The 14,341-nt window shown below is 44.5% G+C and overlaps 1 protein-coding gene across 8 annotated transcripts in view; it reads right to left on the reverse strand.

Annotated features, from left to right (window-relative positions):
- RBBP8 (RB binding protein 8, endonuclease) overlaps positions 1–14,341 on the reverse strand; it is a 73,739-nt gene that overhangs the window by 14,005 nt on the left and 45,393 nt on the right. For all 8 annotated transcript variants that reach the window (XR_012157245.2, XM_073331402.2, XM_073331404.2 and 5 more), the window contains 4 exons: positions 3,818–3,945; positions 1,587–2,481; positions 1,363–1,489; positions 175–266 (listed from right to left, as the gene is read on the reverse strand). Coding sequence is in view for 7 of the 8 variants with exons in the window: in XM_073331402.2 (XP_073187503.1) it covers positions 175–266; positions 1,363–1,489; positions 1,587–2,481; positions 3,818–3,945 (1,242 nt within the window). In the remaining variant the exon portion in view is untranslated. The remainder of the gene's footprint in view (positions 1–174; positions 267–1,362; positions 1,490–1,586; positions 2,482–3,817; positions 3,946–14,341) is intronic.

Here is a 14,341-nt window from a genome sequence, read left to right on the forward strand (position 1 = left end):
TTAAAAATAAGTAAAATGTATTTGTAATGTTTAAGCCTACTCTTGGCATTTTTTCTAAACCATGATTTATATGTGCAGCCTAATATCAAATTAACCTAATTTATGCTTTTTTAAAAAGTTAAGTTTATTATTTATTTTATGGGACAAGAGGGTGTGACTCAAATTTCTGCTTACCTTGGTGCCAATAACCGTAATATCCATTTTGTACTGGGAAAGGTCTGCTCCTGGATCTATACTCCACTGCATATTTTCTAAGGATGGTTTATCTTAGATGTGGGGATACAGGAAGCAAGAGAGAAGAGAGAAATCAGAATCAAACTACTGACATCTAATGCCAATCTTAGGTGTATTTCCTTTTTAGCTATTCATTATTCTTTTAGGCTTGATTTTTCTCATAACAAGGTTGAAATAGTGCAGAGTAAGTACACTAATCTGATCTAATTTAGTTCGGATATAAAGAATTTTAAAATAATTCTTTAGATTTTTCTGTATATTCACTGTATACACTGTTTCTGTAATGATGCACTCTCTTTTGTATAGTACGTATAAATATCATGATCTTAAATAAGGATAATATTACAATAATTGGTCTGTGGTCTGTCAGCTCATCCTATCTATTCAATACTGATAATGACAAAAAAAGTAAAGATACTACTAAACAAATAGCTAAGTTGGTGGTCTGAGTTCTTCTGTTTCAGAGTTGGCTCCAAAAGAATACTGCTGAGTGAAGAGTTATCGAGAGAGAGAGAGAGGGAGTGTCAGAGATTCCAGTTAGAAAAGTGAAAATATATAGTATAATTCCTGTAAATAGGGGTATTTTGTAGTAATGCTCTCCATAACTAAAGAACAGGAATTTCTTAGAAAGGATAACGTGAATGCAAACAAACATACAGACAGCCTTAAAGCCAGCTACATTCATTTTAAATGTCTATCTATATATGAGAAGGTTGGTGTACAGTATAACAAACTTATTTTGTTTCAACATCTTATTCATATACTGCAGCAATGTGCTATGTGCACTTATTATACCGTAAAGTAAACTAGATTAAAAAAAATTCTTTCCTGCCCTTAATCTAAAGCCATGAACAAATACTGTCTAGTGAAAACAGAATGATAGGGGACATTATTGATGAAACCTTGATGAAACAGGTATGTTTTCAAAAGTGATTTGAGACAAACGAGGATGGAGTCAGTTAATGTAGAGGTAATTCTAGGAATAAGAGGTGGCATATCAAAGGGCATGAAGTTAGGAGCAGGATTAGAGGAAGGGAACAACAACAACAACAACAGGAGGAGGAGGAGAACAAAAATGTGAACATTCAACTATAGGCATGGGCTGAAGAAAGAAAAATTTTAAGTTACCTTGTTCATTTTGCAGTGGTTTAGTTTTTGTTATTCTACAAGGGTTTGGTTGAAGCACAGATGCCAGCTCACATTCTCCATGTCCTGTCCTGGTTTTCTTTCTAATTGGTTCATGGCCACCAGCAACCTAACAACATACTACAATTTTAACATTTCCCAGACTTTAAACACAACATTTGGAAAGGAAAAACATAAAATACATATTTCCCTCAGATGCAACATACCTTCATGTCATCAAAAAGTAGTTCTGTCTCCACTGTGTTCGGCAATGATGGAATTTTGAAAGCAGAGATTTCTTCTTTTATTTGCATCAAAGGTTTATCATCTGGACATGTTTTGCCATGTGACTGGAGAATCATCTCCTGTACATAGGGATCTTCTTGTGACTCTTTTCCTGACAAATAGCTTCCATTGTTGCTATTTTGGATGGATGAAGAACCCTTTGGAATGGGCTTCACCAGCTGTGAAAAAACATCATGCAGCGTGACCTCTCTTAGTTTATTTTTACAGATCTCATCACTTCTTGAGCTTTTTTCTTGACAGTGAATAGCAGAAAAACGATCAGACAGGTCCAGAGGCTTATCAATTATATGATCTCCATTAACAGGTTGAAAGTCTGCTTGAAAAGGGGAAGAGTTTTCTTTGTTGAAAGATGTTTTTTCACAGCTAGTCACAAGCTCATCTTCCGTTTTCTTTCTTTTAGCATATCTATCTGCCACTTGTTTGTGAGGTGCAAGGAGGAAGTCATTCTTGATCATCTCATCTTTACCTGAGCAAGTGTTGACCACACAAGTTATGGATTCATTAACATCGCTTTTCACAACCATCTGCCTACTGGCTGAGACCTGGCTGATAACAGAGTTTACTTCAGCCCCAAGATTAAGTGGTGCAACAAGAGCAACATCTTCAGATTTTGGTCTAACTTTATGAGATCTAGAATTGAAAGTACTGTTGAAAGGGTTTTTTTTGGCATTGGACTTCTGTCCTGTTTCTAAAACAGAAGGGGAAAGACTTGAAGTCAGGCTGTTCTTCATGTTGTTAGATGCTCCGAAAACAGGAGAAGCTACCTGAGAATCCCAGTCTACATCTGGTGGAGTGTTCTGAGATGGATCTGAAAGTCTGAACATATTGAGAGATGAAAGACATACCTTGAGCCACTGGGAAAAATGATTTTTAAAAAATTCAGTCCCCTAAAATATGAGCAATATTCAACAATTTTCAGGCAGCAACTGTATAAATTGAGGGGGAAATGATGTACACTTACCACCATGTATTCTAGTAGCTGAACAGAAAATTAAAAAGTTGTAATGACTTTAGTTTGTTAGGTTTCAGAGTAACAGCCGTGTTAGTCTGTATTTGCAAAAAGAAAAGGAGTACCTGTGGCACCTTAGAGACTAACCAACCGATGAAATGAGCTGTAGCTCACGAAAGCTTATGCTCAAATAAACTGGTTAGTCTCTAAGGTGCCACAAGTCCTCCTTTTCTTTTTAGTTTGTTAGTACAGTATTATCTAAAATTTTAGTAGTTAGTATTAATAAAGGGTTACCTCCCTGAAAGCTGTAATACAGCACTACTCCTGGCTGTATTTCTCATTGGATAAAAAGGAAAGATGAGAAACGAATACTGTTTGTACGCATATAAGATCTGGTCAATGATCACCGTTAAAACCAGAGGACCAAAACTAGGCAAAAACAGATCTGGTTTTCTGTTTCAATGTGACCCTGAGTCCTCTCCTGGCTTCTCTCAAATATGGAAGAGGAATCAACCTGACATAGAAATCTCTCCACCCACAGGCCTTGGCTTTCAATCTATGCAAAGGATGGAAGGTGGACAAGGTCTGGGAGAAAGGCCAATCTAGGTTCTTATATGAATCGTATTACTGTTGAAACTGACTGTTTCAACAGCATGAGACCTATAACCTCGTCAATAATGTCTGTGGGGCAGTCAATGGTTCCCTCTTGGGATCTTCAGGTGGCAGCCAGCTCACTCACCAAATGGTCACTCTGATCCATGCTACCTTAGAGAAGAAATTAAGGGAAATGGCCCACCTGCCTGTCTCTTTTCAGCAAAAGTGAACTCCTGGTGCCACTCTACTATCTTACCAGAGTCTGAGGTTGAAGGTACCCCAGAACGCACCGCACAATAGCTAAGGAAATCTCAGAAGTGGGGATTCATTGCCCTAGGATACTTCCCCCTCAAACATTTAATGTCATCTTGGTAAGAAAGAAGTAAAAATCAATGGTTTTGTAAATCTCTCCAAGTCATAAGGAATTTTGTTTGGTTTTTAATAACACTGACCTGTTCGGGTCCATGAAGCCCACATAAAATGAAACTACTGGGTTTTGCAGAGCCCTAACTTTAAAGACAGACACCATATTTTATCAAAACTAAGATTTGATATAAGCCAATTTACCTCTATTCATTTTTATTTGCTATAAATTAAAAAGAAACTCACCCCAAGTTGTCGTCATTTCTTGATGATTCATGAGCTAGCTGTTTTCTGGAATCTTCCCACTGTGGGCTCTGAGGCACCTGGGTCACTGGAATGTTACTTCTAAGAGCATGCAGTACGCTCTGGGACTCCTTGAATGCCATAAAAAGAAAGTACATTTGTATGAAAGAATAGAAAAGAACTAAAATTATAAATATTAGACTTGCAACTTAGAACACCAAAATCCCAAACTAAATAGTTCAATTTTGAAAGTAAGTAGCTGAAGTTTACCAGCCAGCTGTTATACTACTTTAACAATCTGCTTTTAAATAAGCCCTAAAAAAGCGCTTTAAAACTGTTTTCAAGACAGTTAGCTACCATGTTTCATGCATGCAAACCAGTAAAGAACTCATTTCATTTTGTACTTCTAAGAAAAACACTACTCTATACAGATTATTTTACCAACCTCCCCATGGTCGAATCCAAGGGTATGTCTACACTTCAATGTAAGTCAAGGGTTAGTGGGACTTGAGTCATGGACCCACAATTTGAGTATCTACACTGATTGCCAACCCTAGGCTCAAAACCAGGACTCTAGTATCCATAGTGCAGCATGCAGATCCGAGTCTAACCAACCATATCCCAGACTTCTTAGCACTCTCCTGAAATGTGATTGCTCTAGCCCTTTCTTTGTGGCACAGCGTAAGAGAACTTGACTGTCCCACCCTGCACGTTACAGGAAGTTTGAAGCCTACCAACACATCCTGCCAAGCATTTGTTTACCAAGACCTCTCATTTTGGTCTGCATGCTCCCAGCAACCAAAGCCAGCAATATATAGGCGGCGCCATTTGAAGAATTTCTCTTACATGCACTTTTACTCCTGTTTCAGGAAACAGGCAGAGGTTCCATGAGATGCTGGTGGACATTTCTGAGGCATTTTCTGACCCACTGAAGGCACCTGACAGAGCTAATGATGGAGCAGGAGAACACAGACATGGCAGACTTGAACTGGCTGATGATGCTCATGACACTTGGTATAGCTAGCTGCTGCTAACTCCTACATAGACTTACGCTTCTGGGAGCAGGGCCACAAGCACAAACTGCTGGGATCTCATTGTCTTGTAGATCTAGGATGACGAGCAACAGGTCCAATATTTTCGCAAGAAAGCAAGCTACATTTCTGAAGCTTTGTGAGCAACTTGCCCCAATTCTCCAGCATATAGACACAGGCATGAGGGTGGCCAGGCTGGCCCATAAACGACTTGCTATAATCATCTGGAAGCTGGCTACCCCAGACTACTATATGTCTGTTGCCAACAAGTTTGGGGTTGGAAAGTCAACTGTGGATAAATTGGTGGCAGAGGTTTCTGAGGCAATCAGGCATGTGATATACCCCACAGTGATGGGCATAAAAGATATTCTGGAAGTAACTGCTGGCTTTGAGAGAACAGTGTTTTCAAGCTGTGCTGAGGCCACTGATGGGCTGCATGTGTCCATACTTTGCCCCCCGAAAAGAACATGAGTACATAAATTGCAAAGGGTACTTCTCCATTGTAATGCAAGCAGCTGTGTACCACGGTGGCCAATTTATGAATGTCAACATGAATTGCACTGGAAAAATTCATGATGCCAGGGTTTTCTGCTGACTGGGAGTCTACATTCATGGACGGGCTATGACACTATTCCCATCAAATGACTGTCATAAATGGAGTTACTGTCATTCTGGGGGACCCCACATGCCCCTGTTGATCTTGGCTTAACTGTACCCTGATATCAGAGGCCCTGGCAAAAGGTTTAATTACACTCTGAGCAGTTTTAGAATGGTTGTTGAATGTGCTTTTGGCAGATAGAAATCCCACTGGCAGCGTCTACAGACCCGTTTGAATTCCAGTGTCATCAATGCTGTGCTCATACTGTGGCTTGCTGTGTTCTTCACAATTTTTGTGAAGCCAAAGGCGAGCCATTTCCCCTTTAATGGACTGCTGAACTGGTATACTCAGCCAGAAAAGTGCACCAACCACAGATGGAGCTGGATGCACATGGGCAACAGAAGTTAGGCAGGCTTTGTGCTCCCACATTACAGACTTGCATGGGCCAATGAAGAGGGAGAATAGTCCCTTTATAAATATGCTTGTTGAGGGGAGTAAGGGTGAGGCGTTGATTGCCATGAAATGTACTTATGAATGCAGAGTAGGTAAGGATACACGTCTGTCTTGGCCAAGCTTGGTGGGAAGGTGTAGAGGAGAGAGTTGTTCCACGGGATGAGGAATGCATTTCCTAGGGATGCAGTCCCGAGTCCCGCTCTGGAGCAAAAACAGCTGACATTTTTGATTCTGGGTTGTGGCAAAGAGGTTGACGGGGGTGCCCCGTTGAGGGAGAAGAAATGTTAAAGTATTGCAGGATGCAGTTCCCATTTTGTGTTCTATTGAGAAGTGTCTGCTGAGTGCGTTGGCAGTAGTGCTGTGGGAGCCTGGTAGATAGGAAGCGATGGTTTGTTATTGATGTTGTATGCACCAATTCCATATTTGGATGGCTTCCATGAAAAGGGAATGTGAACAGGCTCCCCCTTGTATGTTGATGTAGTACATACATACTATGTTTTCTGTTAAGACCCAAATAGATTTGTTCCTTATGAGGGGAAGAAAGCAAAGGCATACTCGCCTCACTGCTCTGAGCTCTAAGAGATTTATGTGTAGGTGCGTCTCTGATGCAGACCACCAGCCTTGTGCTCTGTGTCCCCCTAGATGCACTCCCCAACCAATTAGGGAAGCGTCCATGGTGAGCGTGAGCGTTGGGGATCGTTGCTGGAAGGAAACCCCTGTGCAGAGGTTTTCTGGTCTTGTCCACCAAAGAACATTGGGAGGAGGAGTTAGCAGCGTCCCTAAGGTGTGTCTGTTGGGTTTGAAATTGGAATTGAGCTAGCCCTAAAGTCATCTCATGTGTAGCCTGGCATACTGGACCATGAAGGTGGTGGCTGCCATGTGACCAAGGAGCTGTAGACAGATTCTTGCCTGTGTCCTGGGACGAATAGAGACCGTGTGTATGAGCTGCGGGATAGCAAGGAATCTGTGATATGGGAGCGAGGCTCTGCTCTGGATTGAGTCGAGATGAGCTCCGATGAACTCGATCTGTTGTGTAGGTGACAGGGTGGATTTTTGGATGTTTATTTGGAGGCCCAGGCTGTGAAAGAGGGAGATGGCGAAATGAGTAGCTTGAAGTGCCTTGCCATAGGAGATGCCTTTGATGAGGCAATTGTCCAGGTAAGGGAAAAGCGTGATCCCATGTTTGTGGAGGTGAGCCACGACCCCGGCTAGAGTTTTGGAGAAGTCTCTTGGTGCTGTGGAGAGGCCAAAAGGAAGAACTCTGTATTGAAAATGGTCGTGACAATTGCGAATCGTAGGAAGTGTCTGTGAGCTGGATGAATTGGTATATGAAAATAAGCGTCCTGTAGGTCAAGGGCTGTGAACCAGTCCCCTTGATCCAATGCAGGAATTATTGTGCCCAGTGTGACCATCTGGAATTTTTGTATCCTCACGAATTTGTTCAATCGGCGTAGATCTAGTATAGGCCTCCATCCTCCGGTCTTTTTCTGGGTCAAGAAGTAATGGGAGTAGAACCCTTTCCGTCATGTTGCGTCAGCAATTCCACTGAGCCTAGCTGGAGAAGGTGAACCACGTCTACGCGAAGTAGGTGCTCGTGAGAGGGGTCCGTGAAGAGGGACAGGGAAGGGTAGGAGGATAGGATATGAATGGGATAGAGTAACCGGACCGAACTATTTCAAGGACCCAGCAGTCCTGTGTAATACGCTGCCAGGCATGTTGGAAACTCTGGAGGCGGTGGCCAAATGGGCAAGTAGGCTGTGGAATCAAGGAGTGGTCGCTCGACCAATGTTTCAAAATTGTTGTTTGTTCCCGGATGGGTGGGAGGTGGTTGCTTGAGCTTGATTTTGTCTGCGCTTAGGGGGTCTAGAGCGATTCCTCTTTATGTCATATGGTTTAGGTTGAAGCCGATAATATTGTTGTGTGCGCAGTCTTTGGTAAGGTTGGTATTGTCGTCTCTTGGGAAGAGATGGGTGAATATGCAGGGTGTGCAGTGTTGCTCTACACTCTTTCATAGTGTGAAGTAGTTCATCGTTTTTTTAGAAAGCAGTTTGTCTTTATCAAAGGGGAGGTTCTCCGCTTTGGTCTGCGGCTCTTTAGGGATGCCAGATGCAGAAAGCCATGAAGATCTGCACATAACCACAGCAGTTGCAGTAGTACAGCCGCAGTGTCCACCGTGTCTAAAGAGGCTTGTAGGGCCATTCTGGAAATCAATTGGCTCTCGCTCAGAATTGATTTAAAGTCCATTCTCCTATCCTCTGAAATGCAGGTGCTAAATTAAAAAAGTTTATTATAGTTATCAAAGTCTTAACTGGGGAGGAGTGCAGAGTAGTTTGCAATCTTGAATTGTAGAGCGGAGGACGTGTAAACCTTGCGTTTAAGGTCCTTATCTTGCAGGGTGGGCCAATATTGTGGCTGTTTTGTCCTTTGTGCGACTGTATCCATGACGAGAGAGTTCGGTTGTGGGTGAGAAAATAGGAAGTCAGCATCCTTAGCAGGAACATAGTATTTACATTCGGCCTTTCTGCAGGTAAGTAATAAAGAAGCTGGAGTTTGCCAGAAAGTGTCAGCTGGTTCCTTGAGTGCTTCATTTATAGGGAGCGCGATCTTTGAGGTGCAGAGGGTTGAAGGATTCTGAGGAGTTTGTGTTTGTCTCCTGAACCTCTTGTAGGGGGATGTCTTGCCTGAGTGCCACCCCCTTGAAAAGCTCTTGAAACTATTTACAGTCATCCATGTTCTGTGGAAGCGGGCGGAGAGGGCTCCGTCTGGAGCAGATGGAGAATTAGGGTTCAGTGAGCCAGGATATGGTTCATAGCTCATGTTCTCAGGAGGGGGTTCAGGTACTCTAGAAGTGGACAGATCTGGAGATCGAGGCACAGATGCAGGTAGTGGTTTCGTGGAAGAGGTCTGAGGATGAGTGGTAGGAGGATGTGGCCAAGGGTACCACTGAGGCCAAGGCATAGGGTAGGAGAACCCAGGTGCCATCCAAGGGGGGGCGAAGTAGGGAAACTGAGGCTGGTGGCTGAGGACCGTAGCCTGAGGTGGAAGAGGGTCCGGTGGAGGAGGACAGGCAGGTGGGGAGAACTCTGCCTGCTCCTGTATATCGGGTTCGCTGTCAGTCAAGGTAGCCAGTTCAGGTGGTGAGAGCGGCTGTTCGAAGAGTGAGCTCTGTGTATCCAGGAGCAGAGTTAGGCTCAGGTGGCACTGAGAGATCACACTGAGTGAGGAACTGCTGCTCCTGCTCCCTGGGCTGAGCTGAGCCAGGACTGTGCTCTAGCACATTCACAAGTGAAAGTGAAAGCGTCACCAGTGCCGCGCGTCTGTTGGAGGTGCCCTGCAGGGTGTTCGCTGCTGGTGCCGGGGCAAGCTTGGCGCCGATATTCTTCCTGGCACTGTGGCTATTTTTAGCGTGGAGGAGCTCGGTGCCATGGAGATCTTCCCAGTATGGAAGGTCAGGTTCCTGCCTCTGCGGGAGCCGCGGCTGAGGCTTTAGAAAGGAGTTGAGGTGCCTGCCTGCGGCGCTGTCAGCACAGAGAGTAAGGATCTCGCGGGAGACCCTTTACCTTTGTCAGAGTCTCTCCTATGAGACTGCTGTGCTTCTTGCCTCTGCTCCAAAGAGGGTGAAGCAACGCTCCCAATGGTTTGGATCTGGCCGGGGAGCATGTAGGAGCAGATTTAACTTTCCCCGTCTCCGAAAGTGGCTGGAGGGATTTTTCCATCAGAAGCATTTTAAGCAGCAGGTCCGTGTCGCGCCGAGCCCTTGATTTGAGGCTTGTACAGTGGAGGCATTTTGCGGGAATGTGGATTTCCCCAAGGCACTTCACACAATGTGAGTACCCATCGGACCGTGGCATGGAGTCCTGACAGGAAACACACTTTCTGAATCCTGAAGCCCCAGGCATTGTGAACTAGAAATGGCAGGGGAGAGTGTCTCAGCAGGAGACAAGCCTGAAGCGAAAAGTTTTTTTTTTTCCTTTCAATTAAGTAACTAAACTATGTAACTACACTAAAGGAAGGGCAACAATTGGGATGTAACTAATAACTATTTCTATATTCTTTGTTACTTTTTTCCTACAGAGACCAAGGAAGAGAAGTAGGTCTGCCCCGAGTCCCGTCTTCAGCCGGGGATGGTTGAGAAGGAACTGAGGGAGGTGTGAGACGCAGGCACTCAGGAAGATTCCAAAGAGACGGGAGATACCAACTGAGCGCCTGCGTCCTGACCAGGCACTGCTACTGAAAATCTCTGATCAACGGCGCTGGGACGCACTGACACCTAGAGTGGAGTACTCACAGGGACAGCACTCGAAGAAGAAAGTTAATTCACAGTATGAACGGATGTAAGAAGTGACTGATGTATGTATTGATATAACTAACTGTATTGAAAAATAGCACTTACATACCAAGTCCCAATTATCTCTGATCATGTATTTATTTACCTTTATTATTGAAACACACATTATATGATGTGATGCAGTGATAGCAATGACATTTCTTACTAAAATAAAAAGCTTTATTTAGAAACATTTATTAGAAAAATACAACATTAACACATTGCCAGGCAGGCCAGCTGCCATCACCATACCAGAACACCAGTAACACAATCTTACAAACAAACAGTGCATAAACAAGCAAAAACATCTACAAGACAGAAACCCCCTACTGTGCATGTTCCCTGGCTCCCCAATCTCCTTTCCCTTCCTCCCATGTTTGCCAAGAGCTAGGCACCAGGGGAGGGCAGAAAAGGCATCTGTGGGAGAGGATGTCAGTATGGAGGACTGAATGGGGCACTGTTGCCCTGCCCAGCTATTGCCTGATTAACCTAATTGCCTTCTATGATGAGATAACTGGCTCTGTGGATTGGGGGAAAGCAGCGGACATGTTATTCCTTGACTTCAGCAAAGCTTTTGATATGGTCTCCCACACTACTCTTGCCAGCAAGTTAAAGTAGTACGGACTGGCTGAATGAACTATAGGGTGGATAGAAAACTGGCTAGATCATTGGGCAGTGATCAATTGCTCCATGTCTCGTTGGCAGCTGGTATCAAGCGGAGAGCCCCAAGGGTCGGTCCTGGGGACGGTTTTGTTCAATATCTTCATTAATGATCTGGAGGATGGTGTGGATTTGCAAATGACACTAGTTTGCAAATGACACTAAACTGGGAGGAGTGGTAGATATACTGGAAAGTAGGGATAGAATACAGAGGGATCTAGACAAATTAGAGGATTGGGCCAAAAGAAATCTGATGAGGTCCAACAAGGACAAGTGCAGAGTCCTGCACTTCAGACGGAAGAATCCCATGCACTGCTATAGACTAGGGACTGAGCGGCTAGGCAGCAGTACTGCAGAAAAGGACCTAGGGGTTACAGTGGATGAGAAGCTGGATATAAGTCACAGTGTGCCCTTGTTGCCACGAAGGCCAATGGCATTTTGGGCTGTATAAGTAGGGGCATTGCCAGCAGATCGAGGGACATGATCATTCCCCTCTATTCAGCATTCGTGAGGCCTCATCTGGAGTACCGTGTCCAGTTTTGGGCCCCACACTACAAGGATGTGGAAAAATTGGAAAGAGTCCAGCAGAGGGCAACAAAAATGATTAGGGGGCTGGAGCACATGACTTATGAGGAGAAGCTGAGGGAACTGGGATTATTTAGTCTGCAGAAGAGAAGAATGAGGGGGGATTTGATAGCTGCTTTCAACTTCCTGCTTTCAAAGGGGGTTCCAAAGAGGATGGCTCTAGACTGTTCTCAGTGGTAGCAGATGACAGAACAAGGAGTAATGGTCTCAAGTTGCAGTGGGGGAGATTTAGGTTGGATATTAGGAAAAACTTTTTCACTAGGAGGGTGGTGAAGCACTGGAATGGATTACCTAGGGAGGTGGTGGAATCTCCTTCCTTAGAGGTTTTTAAGGTCAGGCTTGACAAAGTCTGGCTGGGATGATTTAGTTGGGGATTGGTGATGACCGGGGGGTTGGACTAGATGGCTGAGCAGGGGGTTGGACTAGATGACCTCCTGAGGTCCCTTCCAACCTTGATATTCTATGATTCTATGATGGGGCCCAATTGCATGGGCCACCCACTCACGGAGTTGTCCAAGCTGCTCCTGGACTGCAGCACAGGGTACTGCAAAGGGGACTCAAGCCATGATGCAGCAGGGGCCAGTACTCATGAGAACATTAGTGATAGCAGCCATTCAAATAGTTCCTTCTGCTGAGTTCTGTCATCCTCCATTAGCAAATGTTCCTTTTCTAGGAACTAGGAAGCAAATGTTAGCTCCCACACTGCAACCCTGTCCTCAAGCTGTACAGCCAGTCTGAACCTTTCTGTTTGCATCTCATCATGCCTTTCCTCTAGCCATAAGTCCCTCTATCTTAGGTAATGGACCTCCTTGTTGGCCTTGTCCAGAACTACAACTATAAGTTCATCACAGAAATGCTTCCTTTTGGAATGGTCCATGAAGGTACACTGACACAGGCTTCTTTTGCACTGTAGAAGTACCAGCTTGTAGAAGCGGAGGGGCCTGGAATAAGGCAAGACAGAGAGGGTTTCTGTCTCAAATAGCTCTGTGCAGGAGCACAGAAAAAATCCTTGTGGAATTTCAAGGATAAATTACTTTTAAAAACGGAATTTCAATATATTGTGAGGGGGATGCTTCAGCCCACAGAAGCTCCCTGCACACAGCCAGGTTAATCACAGTGAAATAAGTACAGAGACAATGGCAAATTAAAAATCAGAGCTGCCTTCTCCCCCTCCCCCAAGAATTGCAGAACAACTTGGGTTGTGGGAGGGCAACGGCGATCAGTGGCTGTTCCACAAAAGGTAGCTCTATCACTTCAGGCATTCCATGTTTTGGAGGACATACCAGTTTTTGTGGTGCCCGACTGGCAAATAGAGGTGTTACTGCAAGCTGCCTATGGGAAACCAGCAACGTATGCCACTGAAATATGCAAAGTAGTGACTGAACAGTGCCTCTACAAGTGGAGTGGGATGGTCAGCTACCAAAATGGCTCTGGAAAATATCCCCTTTCCCAAAATGTGACTCCCTATTTGGAGTTCCTGCTATGGGAAAAGTTTGCAGCTATCAGCACCTGGGATTGGGTCAGAATTTATGAGGGAATCAACAAGATGCTGTGAGAGCATCCACATCACTGAGCCAGTTATGACTGCATGCAGACGCACAGAACTCCACAGCCATTCCCACATCCCCAGCACATTTCTGGACCAAACCAGAAATATTTGGGACAAATGATTTTGTCACCTATGGACTGCATTTAATTGAAATGGACCAGATTTGTAAATGGAACACATTTTCATAATCCCCCCAGTTTACTGTTTCCAAGTACTTCATTACACTGTTGAGCGGTTACAGAGCAGTGTACTTATGGGGATAGCAACGTAAACTTGTTATTTTTAACAACAGGAATGTGCTATCAAAAATGTGTGGCTTTCCAGTAAAAACTCACTTTTAAATGTGTTATTAAATGTTTGCATTTCCTGGTCTCCATTTTTGAATTCTGTTTGGTGAACACTGAGGCGCTGGCAGACAATCTGCCACTAGTGGTTACGCACTGCTACCCAGGGCTAGTACCAACTTTTGCATTCATTCATAGGATAGAAATCACTCCCATTTCTATATTAACAAACATTAAAACGGAGCCGGAAACTTACAAGGCTCCGTGGCAGGCCATTCCACTATGGGGCACCAAAAAACTCTTCTGAGTACAGCCCCGAGATGAGTTGCAGCTGCTCCTTTGGCAAATCCTCCTCTGGGACTGGTGTCAGCAGCAGTCACTTTGCTGACTTCATTTGGTGCCAACTGCTGGTTCCCATGCTGGACTCTGGAGCCTGCAGGTTGCCATCTTGGCTGACCAACTCACCATGCACCACCACTGGTTCCATGCTCAGCACAGCACATAGCATCTGATCAAACTCATCATAAAAAGGCATGACTGTTGGTGGGTTGCCTGACAGGTGGCTCTTGTTGCTATTTTTTCTGGTACTCAGTTTTGAGTCACTTAATTCCCTCTGCACTGGGCCAGTAAATTTCCAATGCTGCCAGCTTCTTCGCCATTTGGTGTTATATGTGGTCATTCCTATATGTGGTACTTTTACTAAAATCCACTGTTTAGCTGGACTCACTGTAGAGATTAACCAAAATCTGTCTGCGCTCCCACAACCATGAAGCAGCGTGTTTTGCAAAGGACTCCTTCTGGTCAGCCTCCACTGCAAACGCCAAAGGTTCTCCAAAGTTGTGTTTGCAGCTCAGTGGTCAGAATAAAACGGAAGGGCTAAACACCAACTTGCTGAGCTGCTGTACTAGAAGGGGGTTGCTTCTGTTTCCCTCAAGTAGATTGTCCTCTCGCTCTTTCCCCCCCAAGACTTGCCAAAGAATGTCAGCCCAAGGGATTATGGGATACTTTTGGCAGACTCTCAGGACCCGAGTCCAGGGGAG

The sequence above is a fragment of the Lepidochelys kempii genome, chromosome 2 (genome assembly GCF_965140285.1).
Source record: "Lepidochelys kempii isolate rLepKem1 chromosome 2, rLepKem1.hap1, whole genome shotgun sequence".
Taxonomy (NCBI): Eukaryota; Metazoa; Chordata; order Testudines; family Cheloniidae; genus Lepidochelys; species Lepidochelys kempii.